General features: G+C 53.0%; 3 protein-coding genes across 4 annotated transcripts; 1 reads left to right on the top strand and 2 right to left on the bottom strand.

The window, feature by feature from the left end:
- Positions 1-904: 904 nt before the first annotated feature.
- On the bottom strand, positions 905-6,598 carry RAD23A (RAD23 homolog A, nucleotide excision repair protein). Of its 2 annotated transcripts, none has more exons than XM_032884153.1 (9): positions 6,411-6,598; positions 4,674-4,835; positions 4,326-4,507; positions 4,134-4,189; positions 3,874-4,001; positions 3,525-3,603; positions 3,262-3,395; positions 1,180-1,344; positions 905-1,098 (listed from the first exon to the last, which is right to left on the bottom strand). In XM_032884153.1, exons 1-9 carry the CDS (start codon positions 6,480-6,482, stop codon positions 985-987), a joined length of 1,092 nt encoding a protein of 363 aa, XP_032740044.1. In that variant the 5' UTR covers positions 6,483-6,598; the 3' UTR covers positions 905-984. The 2 variants fall into 2 exon arrangements, with proteins under 2 accessions (XP_032740044.1, XP_032740045.1); XM_032884154.1 differs by having other exon boundaries at positions 3,262-3,392.
- A 1,607-nt stretch (positions 6,599-8,205) lies between these two features.
- On the bottom strand, positions 8,206-12,304 carry CALR (calreticulin). Its single transcript, XM_032884152.1, has 9 exons — positions 12,125-12,304; positions 11,669-11,770; positions 11,277-11,480; positions 10,515-10,609; positions 10,219-10,428; positions 10,026-10,139; positions 9,792-9,935; positions 9,078-9,170; positions 8,206-8,989 (listed from the first exon to the last, which is right to left on the bottom strand). Exons 1-9 carry the CDS (start codon positions 12,213-12,215, stop codon positions 8,789-8,791), a joined length of 1,254 nt encoding a protein of 417 aa, XP_032740043.1. The 5' UTR covers positions 12,216-12,304; the 3' UTR covers positions 8,206-8,788.
- A 3,177-nt stretch (positions 12,305-15,481) lies between these two features.
- FARSA (phenylalanyl-tRNA synthetase subunit alpha) lies at positions 15,482-23,211 on the top strand. The gene is made up of 13 exons (XM_032884151.1): positions 15,482-15,653; positions 17,866-18,003; positions 18,087-18,185; positions 18,266-18,384; positions 19,291-19,383; positions 19,468-19,596; positions 19,679-19,794; positions 21,146-21,230; positions 21,326-21,425; positions 21,517-21,685; positions 21,789-21,866; positions 22,021-22,135; positions 22,811-23,211. The coding sequence occupies exons 1-13, from the start codon at positions 15,507-15,509 to the stop codon at positions 22,947-22,949; spliced, it is 1,527 nt and encodes a 508-aa protein (XP_032740042.1). The 5' UTR covers positions 15,482-15,506; the 3' UTR covers positions 22,950-23,211.
- The last annotated feature ends 206 nt before the right edge of the window (positions 23,212-23,417 follow it).

The raw sequence follows: 23,417 nt of genomic DNA, 5'->3' as shown, positions 1-23,417 counted from the left end.
TGGCAGAGAAGAAGGAGGCTTCTGTTTACCAACATTAATCTCCAGTAATTAGCCAATTACTAGGGGGGGAAGTGTAGCCAAAACAGACTGTGGTGGTGATGGTGGGGGGTAGGGAGAAACAGTCCTTCCAAGACTAAGTTGGGGCTGGGGCCCACTGCCTGGGAATGAGATAGCCTCAAGGGGGGTGGGAGACACTGGGAGCCCCAATCTGCAGAGGCTGACAGACCACTCTGCACCTTCTCAACATAGCCATTATCACCTGTGCCCAACTAGCCCCCAGACTCAAACAAGCTGGAGTAGGAAGCTCCAGTAGGCACACACCACAGGACTGGCTTTTAAAACTTTATTCACTTCAAAACCTTTATCAGAGACATGGTTCTGTCCTGGGGTCAAGGGGGTGGCCTTAACCTCCAGAACAGCTCTGATGTTACTGCCTCCCCAGGTAGGACAAACCAGGCCTCAACCTCTCCAGCAAAGGGATACAGGCCAGAGACCAAGGCCAGACTGGGGAGGGGGTCCTTGGGCCTTTTGAGTTTACCCCAGATGGAAAGGTTGGGGCACTCCAATGGAGGATAAAAGTTTGGGGCTCCAGCTTCCCCTCACCCTGGAAGAAGGTGGGGGAGGTCTCAGGGGCTCTTCAGGGGAGGGGGAGGCAAGCAGCCGCCTCTCCATCTGGCTGCAGGGAGCTGGGACAGAGGCCAAGAGGGGCCCATCTGTCGCCTCCAGTCCTGCCAGTTTCTTAGAGCAGGCAGGGCTGGGGCGGGGGATGGGAGACAGCTGTCTGGCCTGGGTCTTCTCAGGCCAAGATGGGAATGGGGGGCCACTTGAGGAAATGGGAAATAGGGTTTGGTTTTTTTTTTTTTTAGTTTTTGATTTTTTTCCACTTCTTAAATAAACATGAATATATATATATTTTTTTCTTTTATAAAACTTTTGTGGAGTTGGGGGATGGGGAGGTTGGGGGGGCGGCCTGGCCTCCCTGCATCACTCGTCATCAAAGTTCTGACTCAGGAGGAAGTTGGCAGCCAGGTTCTCGTTTTTTTCGCAAGCGAAGTAGGCCTGGATCACCAGGCTCTCCGGGAAGCCCAGGGCTTTCAACTGCAGGAAGACAGGTGGGTATGAGCAGGGACTGGGGGCCCTGCCCACCAGGGAGGTCACCCCCCAAGCCAGGCCTCTTACCCTCTCTATAGCTTCTTTCTCCTGTGGTGTCACCTGGATGTAGTTCATCTGCGGGGCCTCCTCACCTATGGCGCCCCCCTCACCCTCCACATCAGAGATGTCTGCCAGCTCCCCGGGGGGCTCATTCAGCATCTGGATGAACTGCTCCTGGTGCCGGCTAATTTGCTGTGGGAGACAGAGGGGAAGGGACTGTGAGCCCCAGCACCTGATGCCCACCCACCAGGTCCCGATCACCGCCCTGCTTTTTCATTCCCTCAGCACACGTTCAGAGGCGGCCTATGCTGGCCAAAGAGCAACGAGACAGTGGATACAGGCCTGTCCCGGTGGAGCCGATGCTCCGGGGGAGGGAGAGAGGCTGTAAGCAAATAAACGGGTCATTATTTACAATGGAAATAGGGGGCCTGGCATACAGTAGGGCCAACACTGGACTCTACAGAAAAAGTCCTGCAGGCCAGGGAAGAAAGGCCGGTGATCTGCAAGATGGGAGATAGAACAGTAAGTGCAAAGGCCTGGAAATAGAAATGCACTTAACAAATCCCAGAAACAAGATTATGTGGCAGGAACAAAGGAAACAAACAGCAGAAACGGGACAAAACAAAGACATGAAGGCAAAGACCCGACCTGCTTTCTTCTAGTGTCTTCTAGTATGAAAGGACACCCCAGTGAAGAGAGAAAGATGTGATCTGTGTACATGTCAAAAAGACCTAACTCACCTGGGTGTTGCATACCTGCAGGTTCTACAACTCTCTACAGTTCTGTTTTGATGTATGTCTGACTTTAACTTCACCTCAAAAAGTTTTTTTCAGGAGTCTGGCTCCCGGTGGAGAATGCACTGTGCAGGCGGTGCCCCTAGGGGGGCAGCCGGGGAACTGGGTGGGGAGGTGAGATGGCTGCTGCAGGGGCTGAGTGCAGGGCCGGACAGAGTGAGAAGTTCTGAGAAGACAGGGTGATGGCTGACCCCAGCAGGCACAGGGCTGAGGCTCAAGCCTTGTGGGGATGGGGAGGGCTGGGAGGAGGATCTGCTCTGAAGTCTTAAACGTCTACAAGGCCCTTTCATGTTTGTGTCAAGTCAGCCATGGGTTAAGCGTGGCATTTGGAGGTCCCGGTTGGTTACATTGATCTGGGGGGCACATCATTGCTCAAGATGATAATATAGGGAACACTAAACAGAAATGAGGAATAAAGGCGTGCAGCCCGTGCCCTGTAACACCTGGAGAAGGTAAGCAGGAGGAGACAGCAAAAGGGACTGAGTGAAGGAGCAGCAGCAGATGACAGGCCCTAAACCAGGCCTTTACAGACAATCCAGAAAACCCTGTCACATCCAGGGTCCACTGCCCCTCTGCTTAGGAACCTTCAAGGGCAGGATGGAACCTTGCTGAGCACCGTGGTCCCAGAGCTAACTGGGACACACCAGTCCTCGATGGTGCCATACAACCTTGTATGCACTTAGGATGCACTAACTGTACGCGAGGCCAAGCTAGAGCTGAAAGACCCAGAAGGTAGAGCAAAGGACCCAGAGGCAGACACACACCACACTAGCTGCCACACTGCTCCAGACCTCTGGAATCTTCCTCTGTGAGATGATAACAGCAGCACCCACACCTCGTTAAGGTGTTTGAGAAAATTACGTGAGGGGCGCCTGGGTGGCTCAGTGGGTTAAAGCCTCTGCCTTCGGCTCGGGTCATGATCCCCGGGTCCTGGGATCGAGCCCCGCATCGGGCTCTCTCCTCAGCGGGAAGTCTGCTTCCCCCTCTCTCTGCCTGCCTCTCTGTCTACTTGTGATCTCTCTCTGTCAAATGAATAAATAAAATCTTAAAAAACAAAACAAAACAAACCCTGTCTCTCTGCCTGTGATCTCTGTCAAATAAATAAAATATTTTAATAAAAAAAAAGAGAAAATTACATGAAACCAGGAAGATCATTAGATCAAGAGCAGCAGGGGGCTGTCACTAGTCCTGCTTTCCAAACACAGAGGGGGCTCCTATATACCACACTAGGCGAGGCTAGCTTTCTGGGGCCGTGGTACCCACAGGGGAGTGGAGGTGGTGCCTACCCTGGCTCTCTCCACCCCCAGGGCCGCACCTGCAAAAGCTGAGGATTCTCTTGGCCCAGCTGCTGGAGCAGGGCAGGCAGCAGAGCTGGGTTCTGCTGAATCACCTGCCGCATGTTCTGGAACTGGGGCTGGTCCCGCAGGAACTCCAGGGGGTTCTCTCCTGCTAGCAGAAGAAAGATGTATAGTCAGACAGCATGCTGGATGCCCAGAAGCTTGGGAGCCAGGGTGGGGAGGGCGGAGTCTGACACCTTGACAGCAGACACCCAACATACACATCTCCCAGTCCGCTTACCTCCTTCTGTGGCTGGCTGCTCCGACACCTGGCTCTCCTGGACAGAACCATGTTCTGGCTCGGGGCTCCCAGGAATTCCCTGTCAGGGGTCCTATTTAGTTCTAATGCACATCAGAACTGCCTCCCTTCTGCATACTCAGCCCTGGCAGAAGACAGGTGAGGCCTCGGCCCTGCCCTCCATAGACCCACCCCATCACTCATGTCCAGGCTCCTGCAGGAAGACTTTCCTGGCTGGAACCACAACCCAAAGCCTTCAGAGGGCAGGTTTTGCCTCTCTGACCACCCGTCAGGGCACGTAGGCCCATGTACTCCCTTGAGGCCTCCCCAGGAGGGAGCAGCCCCACCTCACCGTGAGTAGATACTCCACGGCTCGGTGGGGGTTGTTGTAGCTGGCTCTCAGGGCGGCCACGACCCGCTCCCGCTCATAGCCCATGGACATGATCTCTGTCAGCATCGTCTCATACTCAGAACCAGTCACTGTGGAGGGAGCAGCAAGGCCTGGGTCACCAAAGAGGGAGAAAGGTAGCTCCCAGACCCTCCCACACCCACACAAGGCCCAGCTGCTGGCTGGGGCACCCAACTGCTTCCGCCTGGGGACCACCCACCCACCTAGCGTGGATGCCGCGTCTTCCTCTCGCCCACTGCTACCTGAAGAGGGAACAGAGCTGCAAATTCAAGAGAGAGAAATCGGACCCTGGCTTCTGGCGGCTTGCCCTCCCCCAGGTTAAGTAGGAACATGTATGTACTGGAATGTGCTGGGAGGACAGGGCCCAAGGTGGGGCTTCTGCTCCCTGGCCTTACCCTGACACGGACTCCGGGGATGTCGTGGGGACTGATTCCTCCGATGGGCTCTTGTCCTCTCTGGCAGTAGGTGGGGGATGGGACATGCCTGAGGCAGGGGCCGGAGGGAAGGATGTGGAGGACTCCGGGGCAGCAGTGGGTGAGGCCTCTGGGGGTACTGAGGTGCCTGGGCTAGTTTTGGCCTGTGACACCCAGAAAAAGGAGCAGGCATCAATTTCCCTATCTAGCCCCAACATCCCATCCCGTCTCAGCCCCACCCTATTCATAGCTAATCTCTCCCGGCATGCTGGCTCTTTGTCAACTCCCCAGCTAATTCACCCACCCTCCCAACCAGCACACTTCACCTACCTTGGTCACCATAACAACCACAAAGTTCTTCTCATCAATGCGATAGTCCCTGATGGGAACGTCATCACTCAGGATCTTGCCAGCATAAATGAGTTTCTGTCCAGCCACAGGAAAGGCATCACGACCCTTCTCAGCTTCTATCTTTTCCTTTAGCACCTTCACCTGGAAGGAGAGGAACACTCATTGCAAACCTCAAGATTCTTTCTTGAGTGGGGCAGGGGGAGGAGGGGAAGAGACCACAAGCCTCAATGGCAGAGAAACTAAGCTCCGTAGTCAACCATGGCAGATTCCAATTTGTTTGCCTATCCCACCATTTGAAGGAGTGTTCACCGAACGCTACACACCAGGTGCTACTCTAAGTATTGAGTACGTAATAGAACACGGAACAAAACTCAGCACAAGTCCCCACTTCCCCAAAAGTAACACTAATGTGAGAAAAAGAGAAAACAAGTATGACTTCACATAACGTAAAGTATGATGAAAAATTAAAAAAAAAAAGAGGGGCGTCTGAGTGGCTCAGTGGGTTAAGCCTCTGCCTTCGGCTTGGGTCATGGTCTCAGGGTCCTGGGATGGAGCCTGCATCCATGGCTCTCTGCTCAGCGGGGAGCTAGCTACCCCCCCCTCCCCTGACTCTCTGCCCACTTGTGATCTGTCAAATAAATAAAATCTTTAAAAAAAAAAAAGAAAAGAGAATAAAAGAGAGGTAAGATTCTTCATTCCACACTGCTGACAGTGCTCAATGCCAAAAGCATCTTATGGGGACAATACTAAGTGTATAATATCACTTTTAAAGCCTCACCACTGCATGAAGTAGCTATTAATCCCATTTTATGTTTGAGAAACAGAGGTACAGAAAGATTAAGTACCTTGCCCAAAGTCAAATAGTTGGACTAATTGAAAAACAGGAGTGCTTTTCTACAACACATAGAGTTCAGGGTCTCCTTCATGAGGTAGTTGTTCCAAAAGTGCCAAACACATAGTTAGACGTTCAGTACGTCTGTTAGCTCCTAAGTCTCTTTTCAGCTAAAAATGCAACGCAATGTTTACACTATGGGCTCTCACATGAAGCAAAACCAAATATGAATCTCCGTTCTGCCATCACTTACTTTATGTGACTGTAGCAAAGTTCTCTAATTCTTAAACTCCCACATCTATAAAATGGAGTGAAATTGTCAAAATGGCTCAAATAAGTTTGTTTTGCATCTTTAGTAAAATAACACTAAATCGCTCAGCAGGTGGTAAAGAACAAATCGTCAACAAACACAGACCACTGACATTCAGGCCGTTTATTATCATTATTATCGTCACTGCCGTCACCACTCGGGATCTCCTGATCACTACTCCCAAATTCAGCCACCAACGTCCCGAGGAGATGCTGCAAAGCTGGGAACTCGGAGCCCCGTCCCAGAGAGCGTGGCCCAGCCGGGAATCTGAGCCTGTGGCTCCCGCGACCCGCGAGGGCGCTGACATTGAAGCTGCGGCCTGATGGGTGCCCCGGAGGTGGGGCCTCGTCCGGAGACCGGCCCATAAGTACCATCAGCACGAGTGGCCGGGGGCTGGGCCGAGAACCAAACAGAGGTTCGGGAAAGTCAGGCAAGCTGGGAGTGGTGGGCAGAACCCCGCCCGCGCCGTCCTCCCCTCCCCTCCTGTCGGGAACCCTTCCTCCCCGCCCCCACTCCCCCACCCCCACCCCCGGCACCCGTCGTTCCCACTCCCGGGCTCCGGTCCAGCGCCCACCGTCTCGTCAGGCTCCATGCGGATTTTGAAGGTCTGCTGCTGCAGCGTTTTGAGCGTAATGGTGACGGCCATGGCAGGGCCGGAGCGACGCGGCGGCCCCGGGATCCTCACACAACATGCAACTCACGCCGCCGCCATCTTAGCGCCCAGCCGCACCGCGAGGCGACCGCTTCCGGGGCAGGCGGTGCGCGCGCCGACTACCAGAACACGTGACCTGCGCGCGGAGGGGGGGGGCCCTTAGCCTTGGTGGGCATGCGCAAAAAAGAGGCCTTTGGCCAGGCATGCGCAGACTAAACTCGGCTCCCGGAGGTAGCTTCTCATTCAGCACGCATACGCATCACGTGGCGTCCTGAGTGACGTCATGCCCGTTAGCGGTGACGTCATACAGCCACAAAATGGCTCCGACACGCTCCCTTTTCATGCCCTTATGAGTTTGATTACATTGAACAAATTTTTTCGTGTACTTGTAAATAATTTTATTTCTTCTTCATTTTTTTTTGTTTCCCAAATGAGTTTTGTTCTGGTTTGGCCGCCCTCACAGGAACCCTCACTCAGGACTGGAAAGATACTCAAAAGATCACCAACAACTAAAAAAATGAAAATTCTAAAAACATTTGTCCGTGGAAGCAGGGACAGGGGGCCAGTTTGGGGTCTCATTGATTCCTGAGGGAGAACTGTATTTTTGGAATGAACCTGTAGTACTAGCTCCTGGGTGTCCCACCTCTCTGCTGCTCCTCCCCCAACCACTTTGTTCACCCCATTATCCCCAGTCTGACCCCGCAAGTATTTAAGGAAACTGTCACCTTTCCAGGATTCCTTACTCTGAAGACAGAATTCTCTCCGGAGACTTTCCCTGGGTGCACCAATTCTGGAGGATACCCAGAGGGGTGGAGCTAGGCCATTGGACCCAGGTGGGAAGCATGGAGGCCCATCCATGAACAAGGAATTGAAGAATTGGCCAAAGGCTGAGATCATCTCCCAGTTACTGGGTGGAGGTGCTCCCACCCGAAACTGACCATTACCTGCCTCCAAACCTGCTTTTTAGTTTCCGTTCAAGCACTCAAGTCCAGAACAAAGCAGTTACCAGATACCTCACCCATGGCCCAACTGTAACCGTGTCCTGTTGCTTTTTCCCTTCATGGTGTAGAGCCTAGACATTTCCACCACAGTGGGCCAGGCTGTTGAGGGCTTCTTGCCTCTCTCCTGCAACAAGGGACATAAGCCCCAGACTACCTACTGAACTTCACAAGCAGCCTCCTGGACCCAAAGTGATGGGCTAAGCCCCAGGGGTCCTAGACCTTGTTGGTCTGTCATCTCTGTACCCTCCTTGGGGCCATCTCTTTTCCTCTGAGAATTCAAAGACCACTGATGGTGCTATTATTTACCATATCTGTACCTGTATTATAGCTGAGTAGTATTAAGAAAATGTTTAAAATGGTCCAATTGTTCTATGTAGTCTTGCTTGTTAAGAGATATACATGGTTCACTGGGAAATGGACAGCATGAAATGGTGCCACAGTGTGGGTTCATAGCCCTCCCCTACTCAAATTCTGGAGCTCAACCTCCTCATCCAACTGAATTGGTACTAGAAACAAAAACCACCAGTCTGGTGCAAAGACTCAATGAGTTAGTATGTAGAATATTTGTAATGGCACTTCTGTCACTATTTTCTGTTTTGAGGTTGTGAGGGGAAACAACAGCCCCTTGAACCTTATGGGGACATTCAACCAACACTTGAGAGGCTGGAAAATGAGCCTTGCTCAAGAGTCACCTCCCCCAGAAGGAGACACAGGAGGAAGACACAAAACTTAATTTAATAGAAATTTTGTTTGTAGTTCTTACATTCTCAGTGTGAGCCAAGCTGGAACCCACTGCCCCACCCAGAAGTGGCCCAGTCCTGGGAGCAGGGGAAAAAGGGAGGTGGTGGGTGGGGGTCAGAGCTCAGGCCCTAGGAGCCCTGTTCCTCCTCAGTGCTGGGGGCTGGGGATGCCACCCTCTTCTCCTGCCCCCCTCTGGGATCAGGAAGGAAAGCAGATGGAATCTTGGGCCTGGGGCTTCTCTTCCACACTCCCCTGCCCCTTTCAGGTTGGAGGGGAACTAAGGGAACTGAGGAGAGAAGGGGACAGAGGAAGGCAAAGATGTCAATCAAGAAAGAGGAGGATCAGGAGTAAGGACTAAAGGAGAATAAAAGACAAAACACCAGTTTAAAAAAAAAAAAAAAGAGGGGAGGAAACAAAACCAAAATCCACCCCAAATCAGAACCCGCCTGGAAAAAAAATGAAAGTTCTCCAGTCTCATAGAGACATTATTTGGCGCAGCCGGCTCTGCGGCGGGAGCGCTCAGGCCTCAGTCCAGCCCTAGAGGTAGTGGCATGGCCCCTACAGCTCATCCTTGGCCTGGCCAGCGGCAGCATCTTCCTCTTCCTCTTCCTCCTTGTCATCTTCATCTTCCTCATCCTCATCCTTGTCTTCCTCATCTTCCTTGTCTGCCTCCTCCTCTTCCTTGCGTTTCTTGTCCTCCTCCTCCTCCTTTAGCCTCTGCTCCTCGTCCTGCTTGTCCTTCATCTGCTTTTCTGCCGCCTGTACACAGACCACATACCTCAGGGCCTCACCCTCACCCACCAGGCCTGCCAATCCCCCCAAGTCCAGGACCAGACCCTGGGCACACCTTCGTGACACCCCAGGTCTCGTTTCCGAACTCCTCTGCATATGCTTCATCATTGGTGATGAGAAAATTGTCGAAGATGGTGCCAGACTTGACCTGGGGGACAGGAAGATGGATGGAGAGGTGGTCAGAGGGGACATCGGATGTCCCTGGCCTTGGACAAGTCCCCCCCAGCCCCCCCGCCATATTCCCATGACAACTACACAACGCCCTTTGATTTTTTTCATCCATAAAACGGCATCTCTCAGTCTCTTCAAATATTTTTCTAGTACCTACTACATGCCAGGCACCATTCTAGGCATAAAATGTTTATTACTTAAGAAAACTGACAAAAATTTGGTCCCTCCAAAATGGAATTTTTCGAAAAATTTTTTCTCGTAGTCACGTTCTTTTTTTCTCCCAGTAGGCTCTATTCCCGATGCTGGGCTTGAACTCATGCCTGAGATAAAAAATTGCACGATCTACCAAGTCAGACAAGTACCCCTGAAACTAATTTCCTAACAAGATTTGCATAAAGGAACTTAGAAAGGTATCTGGCACATAATAAGCAGAGCCTCAAAGTGGCTGCTGTGAAAACTCCGGAACAACAGACCAGGAAATTCTTCAGGAAAAGCACCACTTTGGGCTCAGATCTGCCCGAGGTTGAATGCTACCATCCCTTTCCTCCTGCATGACCCTGAACATTTAAGTACTCTAGGAATCCCCTATATGTCTCACCTGCCAGAGATCTAAGCCCAGAACAGCAAAGTTTTCATAGGCATAGATGTTGCTATCAGGGGAGTACTCAGGGTTGTCAATCTCTGGGTGGATCCAAGTGCCCTTGTAATCTGGGTTGTCAATCTGTCGGGGCTTCCACTCGCCCTGCGGAAGGGGAAAAGGGAACCAGTGGTTGAGTGGTGGTCAGTGTGCTACCCACTGGGCACCCCTACCCTGCTCAGAGCCCCAGATCACCTTGTACTCAGGGTTCTGAATCACAGGTGGTTCCCACTCTCCATCCATTTCTTCATCCCAGTCCTCTGGCTTTTTAGCATCAGGGTCAGGGATGTGCTCGGGCTTGTCCCAGTCCTGAGGGTACATAAAAAAGTCAGTCAACCCAGCTGTCCTCTGCACCCTCCACATGGGGAGCCTCTGCCCAAGCACCAACCTCAGGCTTGGAGTCTGTGGGATCATCAATCTTGGCCCGTTCATCCCAGTCTTCAGGCTTTGAAGCATCGGGATCCTTTATCTTCTTGGGAGGGAGGAAGTCCCAATCATCCTCCAAAGAGCCTGATTCCACCTGGCTGTTGTCAATCTTCACCTCATAGGTATTATCCGGCCGCACAATCAGGGTATACAGGTGTGTGAATTCATCATCCTGAAGAGGGTGGGAGATGAGTGGCCCCGCCCACCATGCTGGCCTGAGACTCCCCTATCGCCATTTGTCACCACCCCCAGTCACACCTTGCAACGGATGTCCTTGTTGATCAGGACGTTCTTGCCCTTGTAGTTGAAGATGACGTGAACTTTCTTGGTGCCGGGGCCACAGATATCGGGGCCTAGGTGAAAAGCGAGTGCAGTCAGAGCAAGAAGCTGCCTGTCATTGCAAAGCTCCCCTTTACAAAGGAAGACTTGCTTCTTAAGTTCGGTCTGTGAAGGGTCACGGGACAGGAATCAGACCCTGATTGGTACTAAGGAGTAAAGGTGTAGCCTTTTAAAAAGGAAAGGAAGGGGCGCCTGGGTGGCTCAGTGGGTTAAAGCCTCTGCCTTCGGCTCAGGTCATGATCCCAGGGTCCTGGGATCGAGCCCCATATCGGGCTCTCTGCTCGGCAGGGAGCCTGCTTCCTCCTCTCTCTCTCTCTCTCTCTGCCTGCCTTTCTGCCTATTTGTGATCTCTATCTGTCAAATAAATAAATAAAATCTTTTAAAAAAAAATGGAAAGGAAAAGAAAAAAAAACCAAACCAACAAAAAAATAAAAAACTGGCTCTAGAATTTAATGCTCTTACTTGTAACATCAGGAAAGAGCTACAGAAAATCCCATAAACTACCAGTTTCAGACCAACAACAACAATGCAACATTCTCAGCCTCCCTTCCAAATACAAGCCTTAACTATGTAAGTACTTCTTGTGTTCTCAAAACTACCTGTCAGGGGCTTTAAAGAACCCCTGAAATTTTAGTCTCCCTCTAACGAATCAAAGGTCAGGACCAGGGTGGGGCCCCTCACCGAACATGATGTTGTATTCAGAGTCTCCGTGCATGTCCGTCTGGTCCAGACCATCTGGAAAAAGCTTCACATAACCGCCCCCACAGTCGATGTTCTGCTCGTGTTTCACGGTGAACTGCACCACCAGTGTCTGGCCCTTGTTGCTGAAGGGCTCAAATCTGGCCGACAAAGCGTAAAAGCGGGCATCCTGGCTCGTCTGCAGCCCTAGCAGGAGACCACAGTGAGGTCATGGCTCAGCCCCAACCTTCCGGGACCCTAAGCATTGGAGACACATGAGGGCTGCCCCTTCCTCCCCCTGCCCTGCTCATGGGGGATAACCAGGCTGTGTAAGTGCAGGGCTTCCTCCAGGAAGTCCTCCTGAATCCGAACCACCACCAGCCCCAGTATCTTACCTTTATCCTTCTCCTGGTCACCGTAGAACTTGCCGGAACTGAGAACAAATTTACCAAAATCTGACTTGTGTTTGGATTCGATCCAGCGGTCGGTCCACCCGTCTAGGGGATCAAAGGGGCAGGTCAGTGCGGCCCTACTGATCTCTTCCCACTGAATATCTCCCAGTGGCTCCAAAGACTGGGAAACAGACACCCCTTGACTGACCCCACCCCAACCTCTAGTTTGACACCTTCAATGGCTTAAAGGCTTCTCCAGCAAATTCTAACTCCCGCCGCGGGAGTCTGCTGCACCCTCGACGCTCCCCAGGGACATGGAAGGGAGGCTCGCCGGCGGTTCTCGTCCCCGGAGCCCACCGTATTGGTCCTCTAAGCGGTAATTACCCGGGAACAACGCAAATCTAGGCTGATGGGCCGCCCTCGTCGCCGGGACGGCCTCGAGACGGGACCAGGCCTTACCTCCGTCCAGAAACTGCTCCTTAAAGTAGATGGCGGGTTCGGCAGCGGCCAGGCCGAGGAGGCCGAGCAGCAGCGGTACGGGTAGCAGCATGGCGGGCCGAGGGGGCGGCGGCGCGCGGGCCCTTTAAATCTCTCCTCCGGCGGCGGCTCTGCAGTAGGGACAGACGCTGCTGCCGGCCGCGAGCTTTTATACCCTACCGCCCCTCAAACCAACCTGGCCCGGCCTCTTGTCCCTCCCTCCGCGCCTTATCATTGGTCTGTGGCTACGGCCCTGACTTTCCATTGGACTCTTGTCGTCTGAGCATGTTAGGCTGTGCCTCGGAACGCAGGGTTCCCAGATGGCCGATTTCTATTGGCCACACAACTGGCCAATGAAGGTTGACCACGCGTTGTGGGGGCCGCCCACCGGTGTGGTGGGGGCCTCGAGCCCCTTCTGCCCAAGTCACGTGACCAGACCTCAACCCAACCCCGCCCTAGCCCGCCCGCTTAGCTCCGGGTCTGGGCGTTTAAAGAACGCGCGCGAGTGCCCGTGTCACCGCGCGGGACCTGGGTCCTGCCCGAGCTCGCTCTTTCATCCCTCTGCGGGGATGTGTGGGCACGGTTTTCCTAACCACTTTCTACTCCGCAGCTGGGGAGCCCCCACTCCGACGCGCTCGCTCCAGCTCTCCCCTGCCCCAGGCTAAGATGGGGCAAAGGGCACCAGAGCTTAGGGGCTGAGGACCTGGGTCCTAACTTCACCCCAGTGCCACAGTCTGCAGGCTAGCAAGTAAAGTGCCAGCTCTCTCCTCTCTGGTCCCTGGTCGTCCCTAGTGCCCTGACAGCCTGTCAGACTGCTGCTCTGTGACTGGGACAAGTCACTTAGCCTCTGAAGTCACAGGAGCCCCTAAGAGGATAGGAGGAGCAACCTCGGCTAGGTGCCGCCCTACAGAATCGCTTTCAAAGCTGTTAGGGTTGTCTTGGGACAGAGAAGGAAGGTTAGAAGATGGAACTATTGGCTGTGGCTCCTAGAGTTTGATAGGGTTGTTCCTCTAATCGCAGCCTCTCCTTTAAACCCTCCCTCAGCCGGTAAAGGGGTCGCTGCCTGTGGTCTCCCACAAACGGCCTGGCTTTTGCAACTAAACGGCTAAAGAGGAGGGGGGGGGGTTCCGTTGGAGAAGAAAAAAAAAAAAAAAAGACAGATGGTGGGGAAGATAAAGTCCAAAGGAGATGGGCAGGACCCCTGAGTCTAGAGTGTTCTAAAGCCAGAGGCATGTGACTGACAGTGACTGACACTGTCTCCCTGCCCCCAAGCTGCAGGAAGCAGGAAGGAGGACTGGGGGTTTCCCAAACTCTGAGCAACAGCCCTGGACCTTGGAACCGAGAAGTGGACTGCGGAAGGGGGGAATTCTGACAAAAGACTGGGGAAGGGGTCCTTCCCTGATAGTGGTGGGGACTCAGAAAGAGGAGGAATTGGGAGTCTTGGAGAAGTTGGGTTTCTGCAGGCATGTCCAGTATCACCCAACCTGCACCCCCTCATGAGGAGCCCCAATTTGGGGTGATCGCTCCTGGCCTGCCAGTGACCCTCTCACCTTCCCTCCCTTCCACCATATGTCATGCACACATGAGTTTGGTGCTTCCTGCTTGAGGGTAGACCCTGTGACTGTCTTATTCACTTCACCATCCCTCAGTGTCTCTTGCAACACCTGGCACAAAAGAGACTTAAAACCTACTTGCTGTGTGACAGAAAGAAGGAAAGACTCTTGGAAGAATTAAATATACAAAAACAAGAGAAGTGCTTTGAAGCTAAGGAGGGACTTGGAGATCCACATACTGAATTTTTATCAGGACCTCACTGTGGGGTCAGGATCAGGTGATCAGGCTGACATAGTGATTGTGATGGTAAAACCATCACAGTAAAGTAAAGGTGTTCTTCTTATGATAGTGCTTGTCACATGGTCCACACTCAATTTAGTTTTAGCAGTATGAGTACATGTGTGAGCAGTATTTCACTTAAATCTGTAATATAAGCCCATAACCTCATCTCTATCCAGGAAAGGAAATGGGCACAGAAAGACTAAGCAACTTGGCTGAGTGGTATAAATGGAATTAGAATCTACTCGCACTAATCTCCACTGGCCACCTGTAACTATCAACCATTTGAAATGTAGGTGGTTCCCAACTGAGATGTGCCTTAGGTATAAAACACACATCGGATTTTGGAGACTTACTATGAAAAAAGAACGTAAAATATTCCATTAGTAATTTTATGGTATTGAAATGATAATTTGGACATATTAGGTTTGGTAGATTTTTCAGATTAATTTCATCCATTTTGTTTTTAACACTGCCACCAGAAAATTTAAAATTAGATTTGTATCTTGCATTATATTTCTAGAGGCCAGTACTACTGATTAGGGTATCCATTATTGCCCTGACATTGATCTTCTCAGAGCATACAGTGATTGGAGTGGGATCTGAAGTGTTTATAGTTTCTGACACCATCTCTACCAACTGCTTGTAGAATCATGGGGAAGTCGTATCACCCTCTGAGCCACCATTTTCACAACTGTGAAAGGGGGATTATATTAATATCTATGTAAAAGTTTTGGGGAAAATGAAATAACACCTGGGTGGCTCAGTGGGTTAAAGCCTCTGCCTTCGGTTCAGGTCATGGTCTCAGGGTCCTGGGATCGAGCCCCTCATCAGGCTCTCTGCTCATCAGGGAGCCTGCTTCCCCCCTTTCTCTCTCTGTCTGCCTCTCTGCCTACTTGTGATCTCTGTCAGATAAATAAATAAAATCTTAAAAAAAAAAAAAGCACTTAGTACTGCACAGAGAACATGAGATATCTATACAGGTTAGCTGCTATCTTGACTATAACTATTATTATAGTTAGTATATATATAGTATAGTCTCTCCTTTAGAAATAGGGATGGTCTCTGTCTACCTACCCTCCTTTTAAAAACTTAAAAGTCAGTGATATCAGCGGAATGACTGTCTCTAGAGCCCACCACCTACAATCTTCCTGCAGGCCAAGAGAGAATCCTACAAGGGCAGAGGGCTCCTAAAGTCAGAGAGAGGGAAGTCCAAGGTCACGCAGCGTGCTGGAAGTGTGGATGGATGAAACTTAAAACAACGCTGCGATTCTGTCTTTGAAGTCTTCAATTTGGCCTCCCTGATCAACCAGACACTACCAGTCTAGCTAGGGTGGAGGCAGGCGGGCACTAAGTCTCTCCCACCCTCCAAGCTTCAGTTGCCGCACTGAAGATGGCGGCGTCCTGAGCCTGGCCACAGGTCTGCCACACTCAAGATGGCGATTCACTCCCGGCGCCGGTTCCGGTTCCGGTTCTTCAGCCCACTCCCCCACCCCCCCTCCGGGACACGCCGAGCACACTGGCAGCAGCCATGGCGGACGGCCCAGTGGCTGAGGTGCTGCTCCGGCAGCTAGAGGCGGCCGATGGCGGCCTGGACAGCGCGGAGCTGGCAGCTAAGCTGGGCGTGGACCACCAGGCCGTGGTGGGCGCCGTGAAGAGCTTGCAAGCGCTGGGCGAGGTGAGTCGTGCGGGTGATGTCGGGCCTCCTCGCTTTTGCTCCTGAAGGCCCTGTCTGCGGAAGAATCCTTCGGGAGTCCTGCCTGCGCGCTGCAGGCAACAAGTGAGAGCCCAGAAGCACTGACATTGTGCACTCAGTAAATGCCCATTGAGACATGGTAGGCGTTAGGGAGGGCACGATTGTGGAAAAGGAGCCGCGGTCGCTGCCCCTCACGGAGGTTGCCGTCTAATGAGGGAGACGCTCAGGTGACTCTCAGAGCGATGGAGGAAGTACAGGGAACCCAGAGGTGACAACTGGCCCTGGCTTGGGAGTCAAGGAGAATGTCCCCGTGGAGGTGACGGCTGAATCAGGCCTCTCCCCTGAGGAGGAAAGCTCCAGGGATCAATGGCAGGAAATGGGAAATAGATGTAGAAAGGCCTTAGTAGGGGCGCCTGGGTGGCTCAGTGGGTTAAAGCCTCTGCCTTTGCCTCAGGTCATGATCCAAGGGTCCTGGGATCGAGCCCCACATCGGGCTCTCTGCTCAGCGGGGAGCCTGCTTCCTCCTCTCTCTCTGCCTGCCTCTCTGCCTACTTGTGATCTCTGTCTGTCAAATAAATTAAAAAAAAAAAAAAAGGCCTTAGTAGAGCCAAGATTTGCAAGGCCTTGTAGGTCTTCGTCTCTTGGGGGTACTGGAGAACCATGGCAGGAGCTGGAGCCAGTCAGATGTGTGTCCTATCTGCATCTCTTTGAGGAAGGATTGGCAGGGGCAGGACTGGTGGTAAGGGGAGGAAGGCAGAGGCTGGCACATCCCCCAAGCTAGAGGGCATGGTGTCTGGTTTTAGGGAGGCAGGTGGAATGGAGAGAGGATTCAGGAGAGGGAACGAAAGGAGATCCATGGCAAGGCAGGGAGAGCATGGATGAAGCCTAGCCTTTTGACTTGGACAAATAAAAAAAAGTGATAAAGTCATAGGAGGAAGATTCGGAGAGGCCTGTAGGCCACCCAGGAGGCTGGATCCTTGGGGCTACAAATCAGAAAACATAACTGGGCTGCATATTCATCAAGCTCATGTTCTGTGCCCCACTTTGGCCTTGGCTTTATTTATCATCTAGTTCTTGTCATTACCCAAGGATAGTAGTACTGATCTCTCCATTTTGCAGACTGGACACCTGAGCACTGGTCAGTAACTTGATCAGTGTCACTGGAAGGAACAGGCAAACCTGGATTTGAAATTAACCATTCAGGGGGCGCCTGAACGGTTCAGTCGTTAAGCATCTGCCTTCGCCTCAGATCATGATCCCAGGGTCCTGGGATTGAGTCCCAAATCAGGTTCCCTGCTCTGCTGGAGGTCTGCTTCTTCCTCTCCCATTCCCTCTGCTTGTGTTCCCTCTCTCGCTGTGTCTCTCTCTGTCAAACAAATAAAGAAAATTTTTTTTAAAAAGAAGAAAAAATTAAGTGTTCAGGCTCTAGAGCCTGAGGTCATCAGTGCAGAGAGGGCAGGTGTGTGGAGCCTCAGTACCTTGATTGATGTGAAATTGACTTGTGTTGGTCCCAGAAGGTTAAATAGTGGCTGTTTATCGTGTCTCAGTCTAACACAGTGATGGTAACAAAACATTCTAGGTCCTTTCCATAGGTTAATTCAGTAGATGGTGTAGAGCCCATCACACCTTTTTCTTGCTGCTAAGAAAACTAGCTCAGGGAAGTTAAGCAACTTTCCCAAGGTCACACAGGGAGTGAGGAGCAGCACTGGGAATTAGAGTGGAGAGGGAGTTGGGTCCTCTGGGTTCCACCCAGCCTTGCTTCTCTGCGCTGGGTCTGAACCCATCCTCATCACGGAGCCTTGCATTCCTGTGTATAATATGGACCTGGGGGCCTTTTTCTGACACTCTGGGCACTGAGTTGGCCAACATGTTAAATGTGGAGATGAATCAGTTCACCTGGGGATGAACTGGGGCCTTAAAAATCTTTCTGAGATTCAAAAGTAATAGAACTGATTTTCTGGTAGATACCATTCTTAATATTTTACTTTATCCTGAGAGGTGTGAGCCGTCTCTGTCATTATCTTGGTGTCAGAGAAGGAAAACGGAGGTTCAGCAAGGGGTGCTCACTCTGCTGGGATGTGCCGCTCAGATGTGAAACTGTCTTCAGGCACTGTGCAACCCAGGTGCTGTGGTGAGGGTGTGCCTGGCTCTGAACCCTGTCTCTGTGGGTCTTCCCTCTGCCATTTCCCTGCAGGTCATTGAGGCTGAGCTGCGCTCCACCAAGCGCTGGGAGCTTACTGCCGAGGGCGAGGAGATGGCCCGGGAGGGCAGCCATGAGGCCCGGGTGTTTCACAGCATCCCCCAGGAGGGCCTGGCTCAGAGTGAGCTCATGGTAAGGTCCTAAGAGTGAGGCCTAGGGAAGTGATGGGGTGAGGTGGCCCTCGTGCCCCACTCACTGCGGCCTCGCTCCCCCAGCGGCTGTCCAGCGGCAAGGTGGGCTTCAGCAAGGCCATGTCCAACAAGTGGATCCGCGTGGACAAGAGTGCAGCCGACGGGCCCCGGGTGTTCCGAGTGGTGAGTCCCTGCGTGCAGGGGGGCAGACGGGCAAGTGGGCCCCTGACCCTCTCAGTCTCTCACACCCATCATCACGGCAGGTGGACAATGTGGACGATGAGGTGCAGCGGCGGCTCCAGCTGGTCCAGGGCGGGCAGGCTGAGAAGCTGGGTGAGAAGGAGAGGAGTGAGCTCAAGAAGAGGAAGCTGCTGACTGAAGTGTGAGTGGGTGCCCCCTCCCTTCATCCCGTGTCACCTACTTGGTCCTGGGGATTGGGGGTGGGATGGAGTCATCATGCCCAGACTGGGCCACAGTGCTGTCAGTGTCCTCCCAGCTCTGCTTTACCACGTGATTGTCAAGAATTTGTGCCAGGCTCATGCCACCTCAGGGCCTTTGCTTATGCCATGACTTCTGCCGAGAATGGTCTTTCCTTAAGCCAGGCTTGGGCATCAAACCTCTGCCATCCTGACACGCCTGTCTCCCTTTGAGTTCCATAAAACTCCTCACTTCTACTTTCCATACCAGTGCCATGTTTCCTTCCTTTACAGCTCTGATTCCAGTGTCCGGAATTTATTGACTGCCGATCCTAGACAGGCCTAGGGCACTGCTCTCCCAGGGCTGATGTACCCTTTGAGATATCAAGTGGCATAGCAGTTATGGGGACATAAGCCGGGGGAGAGCTGCCCGATCCAGGTCCTGGCTCTGGCACTTACTAGTTGTGTGACCTTGGCCAAGTCACCTGATCTTTCTGGCCCTCAGTTTCCTCTTCTGTAAAATGGCCTCTTTTTCACAAGGTAGTGGGATGATTTCAGTGGAGTCGAACCTGCCAGCACAGAATAAACGCTCAGGAGTTTACCTGTTACTCTTGCTCAGCTGTATGCTCAGTACTTTGAGTAGACCCTGGCACATAGTAGATTCTCATTAAGTATTTGTTGAGTGAGTAAGTGGGCAACAGACAGATGTAGGTGTGGGCTGAGTAAGAGGATCTCGGGTGATGATGAATGTCAAGAGAAAAATAAGGCAGAGTGACTTGGTGGTTGTTGTTGGGGTCAGCATCAGCTGGGACATCTAAGGAAGCCTCCTGAAGGAGGTGACCGTGGCGTCCCCTCCTCCTCTCTGGCCACAGGACCCTGAAGACCTACTGGGTGAGCAAAGGCAGTGCCTTCAGCACCAGCATCTCCAAGCAGGAGACAGAGCTGAGCCCAGAGATGATCTCCAGGTAGGGGGTGACCCCAGCAACTGAGGAAGGTCAGAGAGGGAGGACAGCCCTCACCAGGCCCACGTACCTTGCATGCCCCAACAGTGGCTCCTGGCGGGACCGGCCCTTCAAGCCATACAACTTCTTGGCCCATGGCGTCCTCCCAGACAGTGGCCACTTGCATCCTCTGCTCAAGGTCCGCACGCAGTTCCGGCAGATCTTCCTGGAGATGGGGTGAGCACGGGGTCAGGGGTGGGGCCGGGGGCGGCGTGGCCACTGGGCACAGGCAGGGCAGTCAGGCCGCATCTCCCTCCAGGTTCACAGAGATGCCGACTGACAACTTCATTGAGAGCTCTTTCTGGAACTTTGATGCACTTTTCCAGCCCCAGCAGCACCCGGCACGTGACCAACATGACACCTTTTTCCTCCGAGGTGGGTGGAACTGGCCACGCCATCAGAGGCGCCAGGCCTGGGCAGAACTTTCCGGAGTGGCGTACTCATTTTACAGAATAAACTCCATCCTCGGCGTGGCCAGCTGGGGCGGTGTGAGCTGGTCCCAGTGACCTCTGTGGCTTCCTCCCACATCCCCTCCTGCCCAGTTCATGGCTCCTGCCTGCTCTGCCAGGCATTTCTCTGCTGACAGGTCACATCATAGAGGTGCCACCTTGACATGCGCTGTCCCCCTGAATTCTAAAAGTCCCTCATTTCTAGTCTGCTAAGTTCTCACCATATACCAGTCTCTGTTCTGATTCTCCTGCCAACTGTAGGAGGTAGTAGTGTTTGCTCTCTTTTACAAAGGAGGAACCTGGGGCTTAGGGAAGGAACATCACTTGCCCACAGTCATACAGGTCAAACGTGGTGGAGCTGGGATTTGATCTCAAGCTTTTCGGGTGCACCAAAATCGATGTTTCTGGAAAGGGATCTTAAGAATTCACACATTCGGGCGCCTGGGTGGCTCAGTTGGTTGAGCAACTGCCTTCGGCTCAGGTCATGATCCCGGACTTCCAGGATCGAGTCCCGCATCGGGCTCCCAGCTCCTTGGGGCGTCTGCTTTCCCTCTGACCTTTTTCTCTATCATGCTCTCTCTCACTCATTCTCCCTCAAATAAATAAATAAAATCTTAAAAAAAAAAAAAAAGAATTCAGACATTCACGCAACAAATGTTTGCTAAGCCTCTCCTGTGTGCCAAGGTCTCTGTTAAACATCTGGGTTATAGCTATGAATGAAACATGAAGTTCTTGCCCTGGTGAGACCTGTGTCCTGGTGGGATAGATACTTATTAAATCCTGAGTTGTATGCAAGTTCAGTAATACAAGATGGCAGTAAACACAGTGGAAACTGGCGTGAAAGAGTTGGGGCTGTCAGCTTAAAATTAAGTCTTTGTTTAAGTAAAGGCCAAAGGAGATAAGGGAGAGAACCATATATGGGAAGGAAAGTTCAGGAGGGAAAGGCCTATGCAAAGGTCCTGAGGCTGGAATGTGCCTGGTACACTCACAGATCATCTGGAAGGCCCTGTGACTGGAGGGAGTGAACAACTAGAAAGTGGCAGTGACAGGACAGGGTAGCCAAAGAGAGAGCTGTGTCCCACCTCCCACCCCCACATCCCAGGAGATGGGAGGATTCTGGGCAGAGGTGGGGATGGGACTGACTTGGGTGTTCCTGGCACCCTCTGGCTGCTGTGAGTGGCAAGGATGGGAGCTGCACATGTTGCTGTCTGTCCTCTGTGCAGTGGCTGTTTGAGAAATGCTCCTTGACTGACCAGATGATGCTCTGTCCTGCCCAGATCCAGCTGAGGCCCTGCAGCTCCCAATGGACTACGTCCATCGGGTCAAGCGGACCCACTCTCAGGGTGGCTACGGCTCACAGGGGTGAGACAGGACCAAGACTTCAGGGTGTCGGCGGGGGAAGAAGGTTTGGGGGGTCTGAGTGCCACAATGCAGACTTCCCATTTGTCCTCCTGAAGGTACAAATACACGTGGAAACTGGAGGAGGCCCGGAAAAACCTGCTGCGCACACACACCACATCGGCCAGCGCCCGTGCCCTCTACCGCTTGGCCCAGAAGGTGCAGTTCAGCCTGGGCAGTGGGGGAGGCAGGGGGCTGTCCTGTCAACCTTCTGACCTCCTCCCGGGCCTGGCCTGCCTATCACCCCTAGAAGCCCTTTGCGCCGGCCAAGTACTTCTCCATCGATCGTGTATTCCGAAATGAGACCCTAGACGCCACACACCTAGCCGAGTTCCACCAGATTGAGGGTGTGGTGGCTGACCATGGCCTCACCCTAGGCCACCTCATGGGCGTCCTGCGCGAGTTCTTCAGCAAGCTGGGTAGGCAGGCAGGCAGTGGTGGGCGGTGGCAGTGGAGACATGGGAGGATCCCATGCTGTCAGGCTTACCCCCAGCCCTCTGCTCCCCCGTCTCCCCCACCCAGGTATCACCCAGCTGCGCTTCAAGCCGGCCTACAACCCCTACACAGAGCCCAGCATGGAGGTGTTCAGCTACCATCAAGGTCAGGGGGGAACCTGGTACTGGGGTGGGGAGGGATTTCTCAGGCTGCCCACAGCTCAGCCTGGGTCCCTGTCACTGCCAAGCCCACTGCCAAGATCACTGCCAGAGCCAGCATCATCCACACAACCTGCCTTGTCCTCCTCCCACCCCTGTAGGCCTGAAGAAGTGGGTGGAAGTCGGGAATTCTGGCCTCTTCCGCCCTGAGATGCTGCTGCCCATGGGGCTCCCCGAAAACGTGTCAGTCATTGCTTGGGGCCTCTCCCTGGAGCGGTGAGTGCCTAAACCACTCAGGGTGTCTGGCTGCCACACAGGTGCCTTGCGGGGCCTGGGGGCCTGCAGACTTCAGCCCCATCCATTTGTTATTCATTCGACAAGCCTTTAGTGAGTGTCTGCTGTGTGCTTGGTCCTGTACTAGGAGTAGGACAGCACACATCCCTGCCTCTGCAAAGCTGGGCTCGTAGTGCAGTGAGAAAGGTGGCAGTCAGCAAGATAAATAAGTAAATTGAACAAATAAAGCTCAGAGTGTGTCTGAAGCCAGCAAGTGCTGTCCAGAGAACACAGGGAAGGCTAAGCAGACAGGGTTGTCAGAGAAGGCTCCAAAGAGGAGGTAGTATCCGAGCAAAGACCAGAGGCAGGTGAAAGGGTAAGCTGGGGGCACATCTGGGGAAGGGTGTTCCAGGCAGTGGGAACAGCCAGTGCAAAGACCCAGAGGCAGGAATGTATGTGTTATATTTGGAGAACATTGAGGAGGCCAGTGTAGCCGGAGGGAGGAAGGGGGTAGAGGAGGGTGGGGAAGAGACAGGACGGATGACTCAGGGCCTTGAGAACCTTGGGAACAACATGGGCTTTTAAGGAGGTGGGAACCATCAGAGAGAGCCTGATCAGAGGAGATCATGACCTGATATAGCGTTAAAACTGTTTTCTTACTTTCCTCCCCACCCCAAGCCCAACAATGATCAAATACGGCATCAACAATATCCGGGAGCTGGTGGGCCACAAGGTGAACCTGCAGATGGTGTATGACAGTCCCCTGTGCCGCCTGGATGCTGAACCGGGGCCCCCACGGACACAGGGCGCCGTGTGACATGGGCCACCCTGGATAGCCTGCCTTTCCTTGAGCCCCAGCTGTCCAGCTCCCTAGCATCCCTGCCAGAGACCTCCTTGTATTTATAAGGCCTCTGTGAGGCCATCCACCCCCCACTCCCACCCCTGGTATCTCCTCTTCCGCACCTGCCCCAAGGTCCCAGGGGCAAGGGAGCAGGTAGCAGGTTCGACCTACGAAGGTGGGCCCTAGGGAGCCCTGCAGGCCAGCCATTGGCTAATAAAGTGGGCAGTTGTCCTCATAATGATGCCTTTCCTTAGGGATGGAGGAGTGCTAGACGCCTGGGTATGAGGAGCGGTGGGTTGGGGGCCCTGGATCCTCAGGAGCTCCTGGCTTGCCTGGGCTAGATCCCCTTGGGGAAGACTAACTCCGTCAAGCATTTACTGATCACCTGGTGGTGCCAGGCTCTACCCTAGATGAACAGAAATCCTTCCACCCCTGGGGAAGGGG

Source organism: Lontra canadensis, unplaced genomic scaffold (genome assembly GCF_010015895.1).
Source record: "Lontra canadensis isolate GAN:19392208 unplaced genomic scaffold, GSC_riverotter_1.0 scaffold88, whole genome shotgun sequence".
Lineage (NCBI taxonomy): Eukaryota > Metazoa > Chordata > Mammalia > Carnivora > Mustelidae > Lontra > Lontra canadensis.
This window is presented reverse-complemented; position numbering and strand designations above follow the sequence as displayed.